The 17,529-nt window shown below is 42.6% G+C and overlaps 1 protein-coding gene across 12 annotated transcripts; it reads left to right on the top strand.

The window, feature by feature from the left end:
• The first annotated feature begins 24 nt into the window (after positions 1 to 24).
• On the top strand, positions 25 to 12,973 carry LOC116920194. 12 transcript variants are annotated; one of them, XM_045171957.1, is made up of 24 exons: positions 25 to 163; positions 1,216 to 1,357; positions 2,821 to 2,876; positions 2,981 to 3,270; positions 3,412 to 3,530; positions 5,067 to 5,175; positions 5,447 to 5,653; positions 5,818 to 5,966; positions 6,090 to 6,238; positions 6,313 to 6,486; positions 7,475 to 7,720; positions 7,788 to 7,853; positions 7,924 to 8,077; positions 8,179 to 8,561; positions 8,652 to 8,796; positions 8,920 to 9,096; positions 9,316 to 9,417; positions 9,499 to 9,661; positions 9,747 to 9,922; positions 10,361 to 10,448; positions 10,537 to 10,679; positions 11,912 to 12,413; positions 12,494 to 12,551; positions 12,859 to 12,973. In XM_045171957.1, the coding sequence occupies exons 4-24, from the start codon at positions 2,988 to 2,990 to the stop codon at positions 12,902 to 12,904; spliced, it is 3,639 nt and encodes a 1,212-aa protein (XP_045027892.1). In that variant the 5' UTR covers positions 25 to 163; positions 1,216 to 1,357; positions 2,821 to 2,876; positions 2,981 to 2,987; the 3' UTR covers positions 12,905 to 12,973. The 12 variants fall into 12 exon arrangements, 11 of the variants coding, with proteins under 11 accessions (XP_045027892.1, XP_045027888.1, XP_045027896.1 ...); XM_045171953.1 differs by having other exon boundaries at positions 2,969 to 3,270; XM_045171956.1 differs by lacking the exons at positions 25 to 163; positions 1,216 to 1,357 and adding an exon at positions 1,832 to 2,311.
• The last annotated feature ends 4,556 nt before the right edge of the window (positions 12,974 to 17,529 follow it).

Raw genomic sequence — 17,529 nt, 5'->3', positions numbered from 1 at the left:
ACAAAAAATCAACAAGTGATGAGAGAAGAGAGTTGAGAGTGTTGATAATTCGTGTGGGATTCGGATTGGCGGATCTCCTTCACACACGGCGGCGGGGACAACACGTACAGAACAGCCCTGGAGCGCTTTCCTGTGAGACAACAACATCATCATCAACCAATAGGTAAAAAAAAGAAAACAACAAAATGTTTCAAGTTGAACGTTGTAGACGAGAACAAAAATCCATCGTCGAAAACTATCCGACATACTCGTTGTCACAACTTTAAACTTTTTGTTTGACCTTCCTTATCTAATCAAGGAGGGTCTGTGTGGGTTGGGTCAATTCTCTTTTCCGGGATTCACAATGTTTTGAAACACTTTTTTTTTTTTCAAACTAATTAGCAAATCTAATAACTGCTGGGGAATTTGCAAAAGACAATTCAAGTACAAGAGAAAATCAAAATCAGGATTTTCTTTTGAAAAGTAGAATGAAACAATTTGAGCAAAATTGAATCGAAAAAGACAGGTAGAGATAGAAGAGAGAGAGAGAGAGTAGTAGCTAGAGAGAGGAAATCCTCGTGTGCACACTTACGTTCGAAAGCTGTTCAACTGTCTTTCGGATCCACCCAGGGCTCCTATTTAAACCCTAAAGACGACTCCGCCCTCTTTTGCAACTGGCTTGTTGGTTCTATTTTTTCCTCTTCTCCTTTCCTTTCTTTAACATCCTTTACTTCCTTTTCTTCCTTCCTTCCTCTTCTTCTGGTTGTTCTTCAGGAGCTCCTGCACGAGAGCCTCTGCAGCACTCCGCCCTCGCAAGTATTTCGAGCCAAGCCAAAAGCGAAAACGAACGAACGTTAGAAAGAGAATACCTCAAAGGAGCTTTAGCTGAGCGTAGAGGATAGCTTTGGCAAGTCTAAGGCGGCCCTATGCCTTTTTAAGGTGGCCCTCCCCCGTATATTCAGCATCAGCTTCTTTTGCTGTCGCGTCCATTCGCTTCATCCTCGTTCCCCTTTTTTTTTTTTCCTGCGCACACCGATCCTGAACGAACGACAAGCAGCCGCAATGGAATGCGGGCAGAGCTTCTCACGCAAAAAAAAATGCAAGAAGCGAATAGAAAAGGAACTTATCCTTTTGGCACTCAGTGAAAATGCATTTGAACGTTAATTTTTTAACAGCTTTACTCTTTTTCATTATGTAACGACTATATTTTTCAATTTTATTTTTTTTTTTTTATAGATGAATTTCAATCGACACGTACAGAGGAGGAGTTGTTACTTTTTCCCCTTCAAAAATCAAAATTGGAAATGAAAATTGGCTTGACGTCGTTAATAGATGGATAGACATTGCGACCAAACCTCCAGGCGTCCAAAACAAACAGGTGACATTTAATCATTACATTATTACTAACTACGGAAAACTCAAAAGGAAAAAATAACGACAATTAAAAAGGGAAAAAAGAAGGTTCCCAAAAAGAACTGGGCCATCTACAGTGTATGTGATGCGTTTCGAGTTCCGCGCGGCGCGATCTTTTTATAGACATAAGGTGACGGAATAAGACCTGCCGAAACCTACACGCTCCATCCGTTCCTCCTCCACAGCAACGTCTGTTACACGGGTTCATCATTGCTGTCAAATGATTTGCATCCGCATCGTTCGTCGATTTAAACAAGGCGAATCGAAAGACCTGGACACAGTCTTTATAAGGCTTAATCAAGAATAGTAGCCTAGCAGACGAAATGTATTTCTTCCCAGAGTCAGGATCCAGCAGCCCTTGCAACGTCGGGCTTCCAGTTTGAGAAAAGGGAATGCGAGTTTAGTATAGAAAGTATAGACACAACGGAGTGTCTGCAAATGATTCCAACAGTGCCAGCAGGGCTGCTTGCTTGGCCCCTGTGATACGGATCCTATAGCTGCCTCTTGTGCTTGAAAACCCAGTCCCGCCGCCCGTCTATTTTCGAAACTCCACCGGCGGCAGAAACGCATAGCATATACGACTGCACAGTTTGTGAGCGGTTGTATAGTGAGATCCAATTCGGAAACTCTCCGTTTGCTGCTGTTCTGGGAGAGCAGCAGGGCCATCGTAGAATAAACAAAACAGAACGCTAGAGTAGAAATTTTCTCTCTCGCTAACGGCAGTCTTTTCTTATTATCCCGTTCTCTTTTCCAGATATTAGTAGCACCTCGCTGACTAATCGGCTTTTATTTTTCGCTGGTCAATCCTGGACGTCTGCCCCGGGATTGGTCACTGATAACGATCCACATCCGGAAAGATGTCTTCAGGAGGTCAGAATGTACCCCCAAGACGTTCTTTCAGATGATTCATCATGTCCAGGTTCTCCAAAAGTCCAGTTTGTTTAACGTTGTTTATCTCAATGGCTAGGAGAGAATAGTGGAATGCAAGGAAAAGTCGAGTCGTAATTTCATTTGCTTGCAAATGAATTGTGATTGAATTTTGAAATCCATTTAAGTAAGTAAACAATAATCTTTCGATGTGAAAAACAAATCGGACCAGGAAATGCAAAGTTATCAGTTAACCGTTGATGAGAAAGGCAGTTTCGAGAAACTCTTTCGGTTCAACCCGAGCCAACTCTTGAATTATAAATAGAGCAGACCTACTTCTTCTGGTTCGTCGTCGACGACTTTCGTTCTCTTCCCTCCTCCTTTTCCCAACTTTTTTTTCTCATCACCTTTCCATCTTAATGAGCTTTTGTGTGTGTGTGTCGTCAAAGAATGGGCACTTGTCCCGCTTATTATACTTGGCCATCACATTCCATTTGGCCTAGTCATATTCGTCGAGAAAATGATCATCGCCATTTTCTTTTCATTCACAACATTTTCTAGAAAAATACTCTGGTGGCCGAAATCGACAACTTGTTTGAAACGTGAAGCAGAAGACGGTAAGCAAATAGCATGACATTTTCTTTTTCCCGGTTAAATTGTTCATTGTTCTTTTCTTGTCGATTGTGCTTGGCTTTTTTCATGATACTAGATAAAATAACAGCACGAAAATGCGAGAGAACGAACTGGAAAGTGAAAATCATCGCACTCATGCTTTTGAATGGCGTTCAGACGACACGTGTCTTTTATGCCTAATAGAGATTATCCAAGCTGATTCCAGTACTAGTTTAAGGATCCATCGTCGTTTCGCCCTAGCTACACTCAACCACAGACTCAATCCTGACGTCATTCGACCGTCCCTGCAGGAGAAAGGCAGCAGCAGCCACAAGAATCTGGCCAGGTTGTTGCAGAAAAATCGCAATGTTTCTTCCCAAGTCCTCGACACACTACTTGGTATGCCCTCCAGAAAGAGAAGCTTCATTTCAATTCTTGGACAGCCACCATGGCCTCATTCCACACATTGCTTCTAGTGTTATTGCTGATGTATTAATTCAGCCTTCGTCAGATTCTGATTCTCTGTTTTTCTGATTACAGACAGTTTAACTTTAATCGACGTGGTTGATTTGGCGATTGAAGCAGTCTACCGACTCTATCAGCACGTCCTACGCGACGAATCCATTTTGGATCAAGTGCTGACGCACTGCATTCAGAAGGTAAAGGAGCATGATCTTTTTTTTTTCCAAAAATCTCCTCCTTTCGTAATCGTCTAGTTGCGTACAATGTTCCACAGATTATGGCGCCACGTGTTCTGGGCTAAATCCAAGTAAGGGGTCATTAATCCTAAGCTCTTTTCCGTAGCATTTTGTAGATTAACAATAGAATCGAAATCAATGGCGCAGTTGGAATACGTGAACAGTTGGAATACGTGAAAGTCGGCTTAAAGGGCAAACGACGTAGAAGACTTTAAATATGACTCAAGAAAATGCCACGCGTTTTCCTAAAAAGATTGGAGAACACGACAGAGAGTTTGGCCTATTTCCATCGAGCATTCCAAGCTTTGGCAACGTCCCTTACGTTCTCGTTATCCCATCGTCTATCTTGCATCCGAAACACACAGTTCAGGGTGGGCCGCAAAAAGATATTTAGACATGGCGGCGGCTGTTGTCATTGAAATAACTTTTCTAATAATTTTATTTCCCGTGCTTTTTCCACCCACGCACAAACAAAATTGTTTGTCTCCCCCGTTTTCGTAGAGGCCGGAACCAGAAAATTTTTCTGTCCAAACATTTTCTTTCGGGTTGCGCGTCGCACTTTGGACGCTTTGCCGACAAGTCGCTTGACATTCCGTGTACCGAAAGTGCGTCCAAGCCAAACACAGTCGCGTAACACGGCGCTCCACTCATTTACCTCCACGCTAGTCTCTTTATCTAGTCGACACCGATATTTTAACTGATTTTTAAAAATATTTTTCCATTTTCTTTTTTTTTTTTTTTTTTTGTCAAGTGAACGGCGCAAAAAGTCGGAGGGAAAAATGGGGAAAGAAATTTGTAAGAAGTCGTGTTAGAAAGACGGAGAAAATAAAATGGGGGGAGGGGGCGTCCATATTTAGTATCTCACTTCTGTAGGGACCAGATCGTCGCATCCGACAAACTCGCCCAGGTTTAAATTTAGCCGAACAAACTTGGCATCATCGAGGGACCGCCTCCTTTTCGTGGATGTCCCGCCCTTCTATTTCTCGCCTGCCCTCTTTTTTTTTTTTTTTGTCTTGGACAATGTGAGGTTGACGAATGAATAATTATTTATAAATGCATCCTTATTCTATCCCAACATTTACTTTGTTCTTCTATTTATTTAGCTTCTTTTTTTTATTTGTTCCATCGTCTGGAATAAATTACTGAAAGCATTCGTTTCTTGGAAATGGCCGAGACGCAAACGGTGCCGGTACTTCTTCTGGGCGAACTCACGGGGGTTTAGGATTTTTTGTCCAGGGGAGGGGAGGTCGGAGCTAAAGGGTTCTGTGGAAGAAAAATCGGCACACAGAGGCAAGACTTTATTTAGCCTGGGACCAAGATCAGAGTTGGAGTAACCAAATTGGAAACATTTCCACCGTCGTTTGACGGTTTCATGTTTGCTTTTGGACAGCCAAGACGATTCAGTCTGCATAAAATTTGCAAATCTAAAAGTATTTATGATGTTTCTTCGTTTTTCCTTTCCTTTTTTTTTTTAAATGTATGTCAACATTGGACCAGATTGGACAGAACCTGGACCAACCGGAAAAATGGGTGCCTTATCTGAGTGTCATGCAGCGTCTTGCCCGTCTCAACCCATCAGCCATAGCATTAGCCATCAACCAAAATGGTATTAAACCGAATATTAACTACAAAAAAATTTTGGCGCATCGGTTAGTGTTACAAGCAAAAGTGAGTAGGAGGCGTAGGGCGTTTGGACAGAACAACTTGCGGAGGTGGTGCTGTCACCTACTGTCGGCTAAAACAACCATCTGTCCCGATCTGGTTCAGCTAGCAAATGTTATGAGAACTTTTACGTCAACACTTTTTGTTGTTGTTTTGTTTTTTCTTTTCCTCTTAAAGGAAAAAAAAAAAAATGTATTTATTTATTTATTTTTTAGCCAAGCTGAAAAACGAAATGGTGGAACACTTGAGCGATCACCTGACTGAGTTTGTCTCCTTGCACGTCATCGCCTTGCTGGATCCCATCGTCAGGAACGACGGAGATGAAATCTTTATCCGGCCAAGCAGACGACCGATCCTGATGTTCCAATTGGCTCGCCTACTCGAAACCGCTCAATGCCAACAGTTAATCTGCGCCGTTTTGGGTATTAAAAGAAGAAGAAAAAAAGAAACATTAATAACCGTTCTATGCGAGAATTATTAGATTAAGTTTGGCCGTAGAAGAGAGCCCTGATTAGTTCCGTCTGACTGAAACTCAAACTTCCTTCCCTCTCTTTCGCCCAACGGCGACGACTGCGATGTCTAACAGGTTTTGCTCTAATGCTCTGGATCAGAGAGGATTTGCAACAGTTCGGGCATCAGCAGGACAATAGCGGCATGCCGAAAATTCAACAGCTGTTGCTAACAACGGCCAACGGACTGAAACGGATCGTGCTTCAGAGCCAACCAGAGATCCAGGTACCGGCTGGAATACAGTACAACGATTACAGATGATTGCTCCATATCTATCGTTATGTATATACCGTATTTCTCGGTATTTTTTTTTGTGGACGGTGGTTCGCCGATTCTTGTGGGACACAGGTGGCTGCTTTACAGGTGTTGGATGCGGCACTGCTCCAATGTCGCCAGCTGACGGACGGATCGCGGATGATGGCCATCTTGATGGAACAACAAGATTTGGCCGAATTGATATACGATGTCCTTTACAGCAACCATCTGCCGTTATTGGAGTAAACGAAAATGAGAACGTTTAAATTTCAAAAAAACATTTTTACATCAATTTTTATTTTATTTTGCGTGAAAGGTTCGCTTTGCGCTGTTTGCATCACTTGTCCCGCTGTCCGCTTTTTTTCCAGCATCGGTGCGTCATCTTGGGGGTGGAACCCTTACTCAGAGTCATTCCTCACCTGGCCAGCAGCAACGTCAGCGCGTTGATCGTTGCCTACGCCGTCCACCTCCTCAGCGACATGCTCTCCAAGTAAAACACAAAGTTTTTCTTTTCCTTCTTTCTTTCCTTTTCCTTAATTGAAGAAAGAGGAAGACGACTGGTACATAACAATCAATTAGTCTATCAATTATTTAGCCAACCATCTTCAATGTGTGGCTGGAGGGGAAGTTTCTCGAGTGGTCTTTTTTTTTTTCCTGACTTCTTGGGACTTTTATCGTTACACAAATAGGTTCTCCCCCCTCTACTTGTTCAACAGCAGAACGAAACACTCGAGTGTTTCTGGCATGCCCATTGCGTGTAGTAGTGCCGTGAAAAAACCAGGAGCAAAAAATAAACGGGTGGGAATCCCATATCTGTCCGCATCCATTGCAGGTCCTGAATTTTCAAAAGAGAAGCTTCACTAATATGGTGAAACTTGCTTCAGTTGGTACGCCATCTAAAAGGGAATATTTACATTTTTTAAATGAAATATAAAAAAAAAAATTAAATGCTTGTACATGAAAGAGAAGAATTGAAAACTTTTCCTATGGAGAGGGCCATGATCCATCAGCAAGTTTTGTGCAGCAAAGTTTGGTGAGAAAAAGTTTTCCCTTTTTTTTTTTTTTTTATTCTCTCTTTCTTTAAGCTGTCGAGTAATACACACGAGCCATTGGTACCATCCATCAAGCGACTCGTTGGACACAAGAATATGGGACCCATAAAGGCAGGCAGCAGGTGCATCGTTCACATGCACATGTGCTACATTTAGATGTAGAATGTACCATCGCGGTTATTATTAAATAATACGCCCTCTGTGCGTCATGGCGCCTGGAAATTGGATGAGGGCGCGCCACTTACAATCCTTTTTTTCTTTTGTCATTGCGTGTGTCGTAAACACAATTTTTTATTTCCATAATAATTTCAAAGAAACAAACAAAAAAGATTCAATATCGCCAAAATTAAATAACGATTTGTTTCGAAATTGGACGATATTGACATTTTATTTGAACCATTTTTCTATTTTTTTTTTTTTTCTAAGGTACGATGGAGAAGAGTCTCTTCTGCTGCGATGCATTTCTCCGGAGCGCTTAAACGGCGGATTCTCCGCAGCTTGTCAAATCGCTTGTACAGCACTCAATTCGTGTGCTATTCATCTGGAAACGGGCGGGGCTTGCTTGTTGGCTGCTCTGCTAGACAAGAAAAACTTGCCCGTTCCGATCCCGGTGGAGCGCGTCATCGAATTGATCCGATCCTGCCTCCATTCTTTGGCTCCTCGAGAGAAAAAGTATTACTTGTCATAGTTCCTCTCTCTTTTTTATTGTCATCTTTAAAAAAAATGTATCCATTTGTAGGTGGAAAACTGAGACGGGCACGATCCATCTGCAAGGATTGATTCAAATGTTTTCATCGGCCGTTGCGTAAGTTTTTTTTTTTTTCCCGGCAAAAATAATTCATTTAATAGGGATTGACGGAATTGGAACTATTCAGATTGATTGTCTATTTGACGGACGACCCTTGCGCTCGTCTGAGCTCGTACGCGTCGACCAACAGCGACCAAGTGGCGTCACATCAAGAATCGCTCGATAAATTGATTGATCTCATCGTCACTTCGATCGACCAGCTCATTACTGCGTTCCAGCAAGTAAAGAAATGCGGGGGAAAAAAAATCGGCTTTTTTTTTTGTTCGCAAACAAAGTACTTTATTAAAATCAATACGTTTCATCCTTTTCTTTTTTTCGGCAGATCGATATAGATTCCCTTTGGTCTGACCTGTTTCTTTTGCTGGTCCAATTAGCGTCCAGCTCAGACGTTGGTGCCGTGTACGTCCAAGATGTTTTGAAGGCCGGTTTCTTGCTGAAACGATGCTGGGCAGCGAGAGGATCAGCAACGTCGGAGAAGGAAGCAGCTGATGACCTCCTGACTTGGTTTCTGGTTCGTTCGCTCAACGGAAACCTGAATCCCGCACCGGCATCCATCCGTGCCACTCTTCGTGGCTTGGTGCGATCCATCCCGTCCAGCGTAGCGGAATTGGGTGGCTGGATATCGCGAGATAAGAATTCCCCATTCGGAGCCAAATGCACCGCCCTCGTTCTGCTTTATCAGCTGGAATTGTACGAGACATCAAAGTAACGTCTGTGAAAGAGGGGAAAAAGAACATGTGGTTATGAACTTGGTGGAATTAATGACTTTTTCTTTTCTTTTCTCCTCGACGACAGTGACGTGAACCCAAATAGAGACGTCAGATTTGTGGGCGAACATTCGGATGCCATTCTAGCAGCCATTGCTGATTTAATGCTGACTCATTCGCCCTGCGACATGGACGATCCTGATCTCCTGCGCTCCGTCTGGTTCCTTATCGCTGTAGGGATCTGATTTGATTTTCGTGGATTCGATCGCCTCTGATAAACGTCTAACAAATGATTTTCTAATTGGGCATGGCGGCTGTCGCGTGGCTCTTCATTCTTTTTCTTTCTTTGGACGCAGAGATACAGTGATGGATTCCACGAAGCCTCTAAAGCTTTTGTCCATCTGGTGAAATGGTTCCAGCCCAATAGTTCGCTTCTGCTGCCGTGGCTTCAACGCATTTACACGCCCCATCTGTCCTTAATGCGATGGGCCTTTGCCCTCGACGATATCGCCCTCTATCTCGGCTCTTACATGGTTCGTATGTTCACTATGTAGACATGACTGCCTTCCGTTTTGCACTAGCGCAGTACACTACTTCATTACAGCCAACGGCGCCATATGGCGGCTATAGTTCATCATCAAAGAGCTGCTCAGCGTCTCAGCTCGTTCTTCATCATCGCAAAAACGTCCCCCTTTTTTTTTTCATGTCTTCTTTCATCAATTTTTTTCCTTCCCCTTCTCGTATGATTTTAGATTCGCTTGTGGATCGATCAGGATGAAGATGCTAGACAAGCAGAAAGTCTTGTCGAATTGTGCTTGGAAAGGACCGACGACGTTTTACTCTTGCGCGTTTTCGTAAGTGTTGCACTCGCTCAATTTTTCAAAGTTCTCTTTAATATTCGTTTTGCTTAAAAAAAACAAACGCACGCAACAAAGGATTTGGCTTTCGACGAAGATGCCAACGTCAGCTGCTGTGCCGTGACCGTCCTGGAGCGAGTGGCCGATAAAAATGAGGCTATGCGTGTGGCCATTGGCCGTATGATTAAGTACAACATTCCACGATTCCTCCGGCTGACAGATGTCACTGATGACAACTACAGTTAATATCGTTGATGATGAATTTTTCCTTATTTTATTTTTTTTTTTCTTTTCCAGGATTTGAATTTCTTTTATTTTTGGGACAGCTCGATTGATAGGTTCTTTGCGTTTGCTGTGTCGCCTGTCGTCATCGAATCATCAATGTTCAGGGTTGGCGGATGCCGTCGTTTTGCGAGATTCGATTTCAGCTTGGAAAGATCCGGCCATCGTCGCTGCTTTGGTCTCTTTCCTGCCTCGCACCATCCAATTTGGTGAGCACCAGGTGAACACTCTTTTTTTTTGTTTTTTTTTTATTTTTTCATTCTCTCTTTCATGTAGTTAACGTTTTTACACCCAACTTTTCTGGGCAATTTGAGCCAACATCAGATTGGAACTCTATCCCGCCTTGAAAAATCGATTTTCGTTGTTCCTCCACGTCTATTATGTCCGCGCCCTGTTTGTTTTCGGTGTGTGTGTGTGTGTGCTAGTCTTTATCCCCGTTTGTGTAGAAATTGCGTGTGTCTATAGTGAACAGCTTTATCGATTTTTCTCTTTATGAAAATAGAGCGAGAATCGATTTTTTTTTTTTTTCCACCCCTCCTTTTTGTCTTGACGCTCTCTCTCGTCTATGAACTTGGAACAAAAGCTAAACTAGCCCTCAAACTTGTTTGAATTATGGATTAATAATAAAGTTTTATTTTTCTTTTTTATGCGCATCTAGTTGAAATTGGGCGCTATGGATCTGTGGTCGTGGAGTTGCCGTTACCTCACGTCCGTCTTGACTAGAACAGAAACGGCTTCTTCTCGCGGTAATTACTGGATAATTAAAATAATATTATTTATTTTTTTTTAATGCTATCTAACAAGTTTGTCCCGTTCATTTTGTGCATGTTCTAGTACTCAGCCAAATTGTCATGGAGAAACGAAACTTTCTCGAATTTGTTGACGATATTTACCGTCGTGACGAGCTTCCAGTTTGGAAAAACGTGGTCCAGTTAGTTGCAGCCATGGCAGCCTTTCATCATCTTCACTGCTCGAAGGTAAGTTTATCTTTTTTTTTTCTTCTTCTTCTTCTAGCAACTGTAATTGGAAGGAAAAAAAAACTTGTTAATTCCATCGGATTCAAATCTGCTCTTTTGACGTCTTTCAGATCCCGTGAATCAATTTTGGTTTGTGTTGGAGTTTCCAACTTGGCTCACCAGAGGTTCTTTTCTCCTTCTTCCTTCCCCCCTTCAAATCCCCTCGGTTGTTTCATCTGCTGGTCTAAAAACGTAAACGCGCTGAATGTACAAATCGATAGTCTGGACCAAGTCTTTCTCTCTCTTCCAGCACAGCCCAGACGAGCAGCAACTTCTCTATTTTTTCTTTTCCCCATCCTTTTCCGCTCTTCCGTTTCCCTACCCCCTGGAGGGTAGAGGCCGAAAACATGGCCGTTCGGGGAGTTGGGGGTAGGAGGGGGAAGGGGGTTAGGATTTTTTTTGAAGGGTGGTGAAAATTCTCTCGCGTGAACGAACGTCTCATCGGCGGGACGATGGTTGCATAGGATTTGAAAGGGAGAGTGTGTGCGCTCATCGTCCGTCATAAGATCCCAACATACAATAGTTGTCTTCCGTTTTGGCTTTGCGCCCGGCTCTCTTTCGCCTTTTCTTATTGCAAAGTTTGAAAAGAGAAAGAAGAAGAAAGGGATCGGACGAGTTGCGGAGGTCCACAGGATTGCGCACGCGAGAGGCGTACAATGACGGGCCAAAACCACAGCCCAACAAAACATTCGGTACTTTTTGTTTATTTATTTATTTTTTTTTTTATTCTCGCACAATGTGTGGAATAATTTCGTTTTCGTAAGGAAGAAAGAAAATAGAGCAGGGAATAACTGATTTACAGTCCTTTTTTTTTATTTGCTTTGAAAATTCGATGGCAGTAGAGATGGACTTTCATGAGCTTTTTCCTTCGTTGATACGTAATAACGTCATCGATTATCCATGAAATATATTATATTTAAAAGAAAAAGAAAGGGAGCTTTGGCTTTCCTTTTTTCTCTGTGGGTTTCCAGCGTGTCGAACGGTGCCAAAATGGCACTGAAAACAAGTAGGGTCAAAACAAAACAAGAGAGAAACAGCCGTTAGAGTACCAATAACAATTCGAGCGTGTACGTTTTCTGTATGTATAGCATTATTGAACTGTGGGAGAGACGAACGTGAAATCATTGATCCGTGTTTGTGTTGTTGAAAAAGAAATGATGTTATTTATTTTTTTTTCTTTTTGTTTTGAATAGGTCATTTCGCCCATTCGCGTTTCCATGGCTCGGCTTAGTAGGAAACTGACGGCCGGACTGGTTGGCATTGACGTCGATGCTGACGAGACGTTAGACGCTATTCTCCAGTTGCTCGAATGGCTGCTCGGTGCTGTCGGCGGCGATTCAAAGTCTCGTCTCGTTATCGATCCTTCGTCTGGCGATGACTCGCGCACAATGCAACACTGTTGCAGTCGAGAAAAGAACGTTTTGCTGGAACACTTGTGGGCCGTATTGGTCAATTGGACGGTACGTGCTGGCGATGGATCGACGACCCGAAATCGAATGTTCGCCTGTCTGACCCAACTGATGCGCTTGTGTCAGCAATCGCTTCCGCCCGCCCAGTTCGCCTTGCTGGCTTCCCAACCGTGGAATTATACGGTTGTGGTGGATGCTATCCGTTGTCCGTCCGGAGCTAGCGACGAAGCCCTCGAGCTGGCCACCGCATTGATCCAGCACTCGAAGACGACGATGAAATCTTGCGGTATTTCTTTTGATTTCTGCATCTAAACGAAAACATTCTTCTCTCAATTTTTGCATGTTGACCAATTCCCATGCGTGTAGGAGCTCATCCGTGGTCCACCCAACTGGAAGAGACACTCAGTCGACATGCGCCATCCCAGTAACGGATTTTTTTTTTTTTTTCAGTTTTTTTTTAAAGAAGATTACAGTGTCATAATTGTCACTTTTCATCGCCTGTTCCATTGCTCATTCCGGATTCTCGCTTCTCCTAATGTTTTTCGCGTGTTCTTTTGTGTTTAGGTTGGTTGCCCCCCCCCCCCCTTTTCTTTTTTTCATTTTATTTTACCGGTGAAATAAAACAAGGCACACACGCATGTTATACGTATAATCTAAAAGAAAAAAAAAAAAATCCCCTGAAGCTAAAGCAGAGGGAACAATTTTTTTTTTATTTCTTTTCTCTTCCACAGGCTCTTTATAAATGGCCCCCTGTGCGGCGCAGGCGCGAGCATATGAGGCGGCGCGGTTACTCCCGAATGGAAAGAAGAAAGAAGAAGAATAAAAGAAAGGAGAGGGAAAAGAAAAAAGAAATTTTACCGTTAGGTCGACCCTTTAAAAAAAAAAAAAAAGAAAGAAAAGAAAAGCAGCGAGGGAGGAGACATGGAACGGAGGAGGAGCTTATACATGTTCAACACGCACCAAACGGACTGTTCCAGAGGAGTCGGATGGCGAAACGGACGTGAATCGGTAGTCGAGTGTGTTGCTGCCAAGCCTGACGGACGTGTGTAACGTTTTTTGTTGTGAAAACTTTGTGTTTATTTCTTGCTCTCTGTCTCCCGCGATTCGCCACTACCATCACGTAGGATATGTGTAACATCGCACTAAATATCTAGATAGATATTTTTAGGACCTGACTGCAACTAACCGCCAAAGCGCCCGCGAGGACACACGGGGGGAAGAGAAGAGAAACAAAACAAAAAAAAAGAGTGAGAGAAATTTTTTTGTGTTTTTTTTCTTATACCACTGGTGTCTGTCTTGTTGGCTGGGATCCGCAAGATTGGCCATGTGTGTTGTTACGACTTCCGGCCAACTGGAGTGTTAGTTGGGAAAAAATTATAATTTTCTTTTTCTTTTTTTGGGTTACGTAGAAGGAAAAGGTTTTTTTTTCCTTGTTATGTTATTTGAATTACAATTTCTCATATTTAAAAAAAAAAAAAAAGGAGATAGTCTCTGTGTGAAACTCATCCAAGTATTTTTTTTTTTTTCGGGGGAGGGTATTTTAAATTCGTGTGTGGCGTCGACGCTGCGTGTCGAACACAACGACGCCGTCGGAGAGACGCCATTTCCATTCGTCAATATTCAAGTGTCACACCCTCCCTACACCCGACGTGGATATCGACAATCGATTGGATGATCATATCAACGTCAACTAGCCACAGAATATTCCACAAATGTCTGCCCTCTTGCATAACAGTCCGACACGTAGCATAAAATCAATTATTTTCAAGCGTCAGCGTGAACAGCCTCCCCCTCCCCCCAAAGTTACAACTCGAAACCACGTTCCATTTGTAGCACGTTCTTCTATTGCTAGTAGGATGGCACCGATCCTTTTGTACAATAATATTAAGAGCGGCACACACGCGGCGAGCTAGTCCATTAACGTAATGATTTTGCCCCTCCTTTCCCCAATATGAAACTGACATTTGTTTGGGCTTCTCGTGTTATTTATTTATCTTTTCTTCTTCTTCTTTCCCTTGATGGCTGCTCTGCTGCCTTTGGTCAACAACACGAACTAGTCGGTTCGTGCACTACATTACATTGGACACGGCGGAAAAGGGAAGCGCCCCTCTTTGTTACAATTTGAATGACAATCTCTCTTTTTTTTTAAAAAAAAAAGGGGGGAGAAGGAAAAAGAGAGTCAGCAAATTGATGAATCTGAAAGCTCGAGCCAAAAAAAAATAAATGTAAATTTTAAAATGAGTTACAATGTAAGCCACCATTACTCGTACCACCATCATCATTAGGATGTATATATTTATAGAATAGGAAAGACATTCCGACCTTTTTTCTTCTTTTTTTTTTTTAAGTTTTTAACTTGTGCGGTTTCCCAAGACGAGGTCTCATTTCTAATCCGGCGTGTGCTCTTGCGGTTTATTTTTTAGGATGAAAGTTTTTCTTGTTTTTTTTTTCGAATGTCGTCACGCAGCACCGGCCTCGTTCACTGCCGACTGCACATGGTTGCACATACACTATATTCATAGTGTAGCTTACACAACGAGAGGGTAAGAAGAGGAAGGACAAACTTCAATTTGGAAAATGAAAATTCTATGGAACGAATTGAGTGCGTTTTCAGCGTGTGGTTTTGCGCAACACATTATTCACCAAAAAACATGACACATCTGAGTGTTAAACCTTGTAGGAATGTGTGTTAGACCTAAGCTTGTTTTTGTGTTGCATTTCTGGGGGGGAAAAAACAAACAAGATTTAGAGGGAAAGATTGGGAATGAAAAAAAAAAATGGCGTCACACTGAACTAATTTTATCATTACTCGTCGTTTCCCTTCGGATGCGTCCGTCGCAATAATGTGTGCACCCAAAAAAAGAAAGAAGAAGAACATATGATGAATATACGCGAAAAGTCATTCGTGACGCGTGGCAAACTTGGGTCTTCGATCATCCAACTTTACTGCTAGATAGCACAGCCCATTTTTTTTATCACCAGTGTGTTCGTTTTTTTTTTTATGTAGATTTCAAGTTGATGAAGAATATAACACAGATTGCACTCAAATTTTATGGGATGATGTTTAGAATTTGGTTATTAAACTCTCGGAATGGTTCCACACCCTGTGGATGTCCGGTATGTAACAGATTATGATCAATGTCAGTGAACCGTTGCTGATAATCTGACAGTCGGAATGGATTGGCCTAGAGCGCGCAATCGCCATTACCATCCAAATACTTTTGACTGCTGTTGTTCCCCCCGTTTTCTGCAGTCTAACAGATATATTGGGCGTGTGTGTGTGTGTGTGAACACACACACAAATAATAAATACCTCTATACGTCACCGTCTCGTTTTGCAAGTGTATAAAAATTGCCGTGGCTGTTGGCCAATGAAATTCTGATGTTTCAACATTTCTTTTTTTATTTTGTTTTTCCTCGAAGGCCATTAGGAGAGGAAGCCAAGCCAGACGACAGGAACAAGTAGCAGCCGACACACAGTCAACAGTCGAGGCGGCTTGAGTTTGTCATTTGTTTTGTTTTTTTGTTTTTTTTTCTTTTTCTTCTTCTGGGATTGGCGCCTTACAACATACCGCCCTAGTTACTGATACAGTTCTCTCCAAACGTAAACATAACGTTCACCGTACTGCTACCATCCGTGTTATTAGTGTGTGTCTGAGTGTGTTTTTGGGGGGTGGTGGTGTGTGTGTGTGCAGATTGTATAATGGCGGCGTCCATAGCAGCTCTGCCAGCAGCTCATAGTGTCAACAACAATGGTGGCAGTGTCATCACTAGCAACAACATGAGTGAAAAAGCACCGCAAGAACTTTGTAGCGGTAGCGATTCGGAGACGATGAGCATCTCTTTGCAACTGGATGATACTGCAAATAACGAATCGACTGGTAGCAATAGTAGCATCGTCAAGTCGGCGTCCATTGAGTCTCAACCAATCATCACGATTAGCGGCAGTTTTACTGACGGAAACTCGGTGAGTACACAGCAAAACTAAACAAACTTGGTTCATGTACACTTGTATTTAAACAGAGAAACCTACCCCTTATGTTCAGGGTGTGTGTGACGACAACTCACCCTTCCCACATACAGCTCTTCTACGAAGAGTTTTTCCTGCCCCTTTGTTTGTTTTCTTCCACGGTCCCAAGGCTGAGTCTGTGTGTGTGTGTGTGATTACGGTTTATGTTGTTTGTTCAGGTCCGACTGGAACACACTTCAAACAAAAAAGTGTGATTCTGTTTCACTTCTGAAAGCGGCAGCAGTTGAAGTATGTTGTTTGAAAGCCCTCACTTTCTTTATTTGTAGTGGAAACATATCAAGTTGACTTGGCACGAGTACTCACACAGCAGCCCCATTCACAAGTGTCTGATCCAAATGTGGGCCAATCTATCTTAATACTCTATCCAACAACAAGTAAAGCTCCTCTTCATGTCAGCTTCTCTCCGTCTCCAAATTGGGAGCTTGATGTTGATTGTTGACAGATCCCCTTTCAAAATGCATGGCGTTGACGACTCAACATTTCTTACTTCAAGGCTGATTGACGTCAAGAGTGACTTTCATTACGGCTGTGGATCTCGGCAGCCTCTTGTTTCTTAGTCGTCCCTCGACGATTGCCCGTTTTATATATGAAACTTACGTCGATGTGTAATCAGATCTCCGATTGCTTTGCGCGTCTCTAGCCGTAAGATATCGATCCTTGTTTTCTCAAGTTGGCCAACCGCTAGGGAAATGTTTCTCCTAATAGTTTCTTGTCTACAAACAGTAGGTACACCAATCCAATTTTATTTGATAATCATTTGCCTAATAGTGTCTTGTGGACAAATGTTCAATCTTGTGATGTATTTAACAAACTTTTAAACGCCCATCCGAGTGATTAAGTCGCTGGCTTTTTCAATAAATTGTTACGTGCGTGACGTGTAACACATCAAATAAGGGACGGATCGATCGATGGGTGACGGGTGGGGGTTAGATGTTCCCTCTTTGTACGTGTCGTCTTGGCCAATTGGGTGGAGGAGAGGCGTGTTTCCATGGTACCAAATCCTACCAGATTCGACTATATGAGGTTGACACACAAAAACTACGCGAAGCTAAAGGTTCAATAAGGTTGGTCGGAATCAACCATCAGCTCCGTTTGGCGGTGACGTCACACACCAAACAGTTAGCAGGAAGCCAAGATGGATCGATCGTGATAAATAGAGAAAAAGACGAAGAAAAAGCGGCAAGAGTTGCCTACCAACTTTGTTACTCTATTGAACCGTGCCCACGTCTTTTGTGTGCATTTCTTGCTTTCTTCTTTATTGTGTGTGTGTGTGTGTTGAGGATGAAGAAATGGCCCCTCTGTTGTTATTCAGGATTCCATTTGAAAACAAACGTTTTCGTGCATCATTTTCTTTCTTGATTGCTGCAAAGGT

The sequence above is a fragment of the Daphnia magna genome, linkage group LG4 (assembly GCF_020631705.1).
Source record: "Daphnia magna isolate NIES linkage group LG4, ASM2063170v1.1, whole genome shotgun sequence".
NCBI classification, from domain to species: Eukaryota; Metazoa; Arthropoda; class Branchiopoda; order Diplostraca; family Daphniidae; genus Daphnia; species Daphnia magna.
Note: the sequence above shows the minus strand (reverse complement) of the source record. Positions and strands in the feature narration are given on the sequence as shown.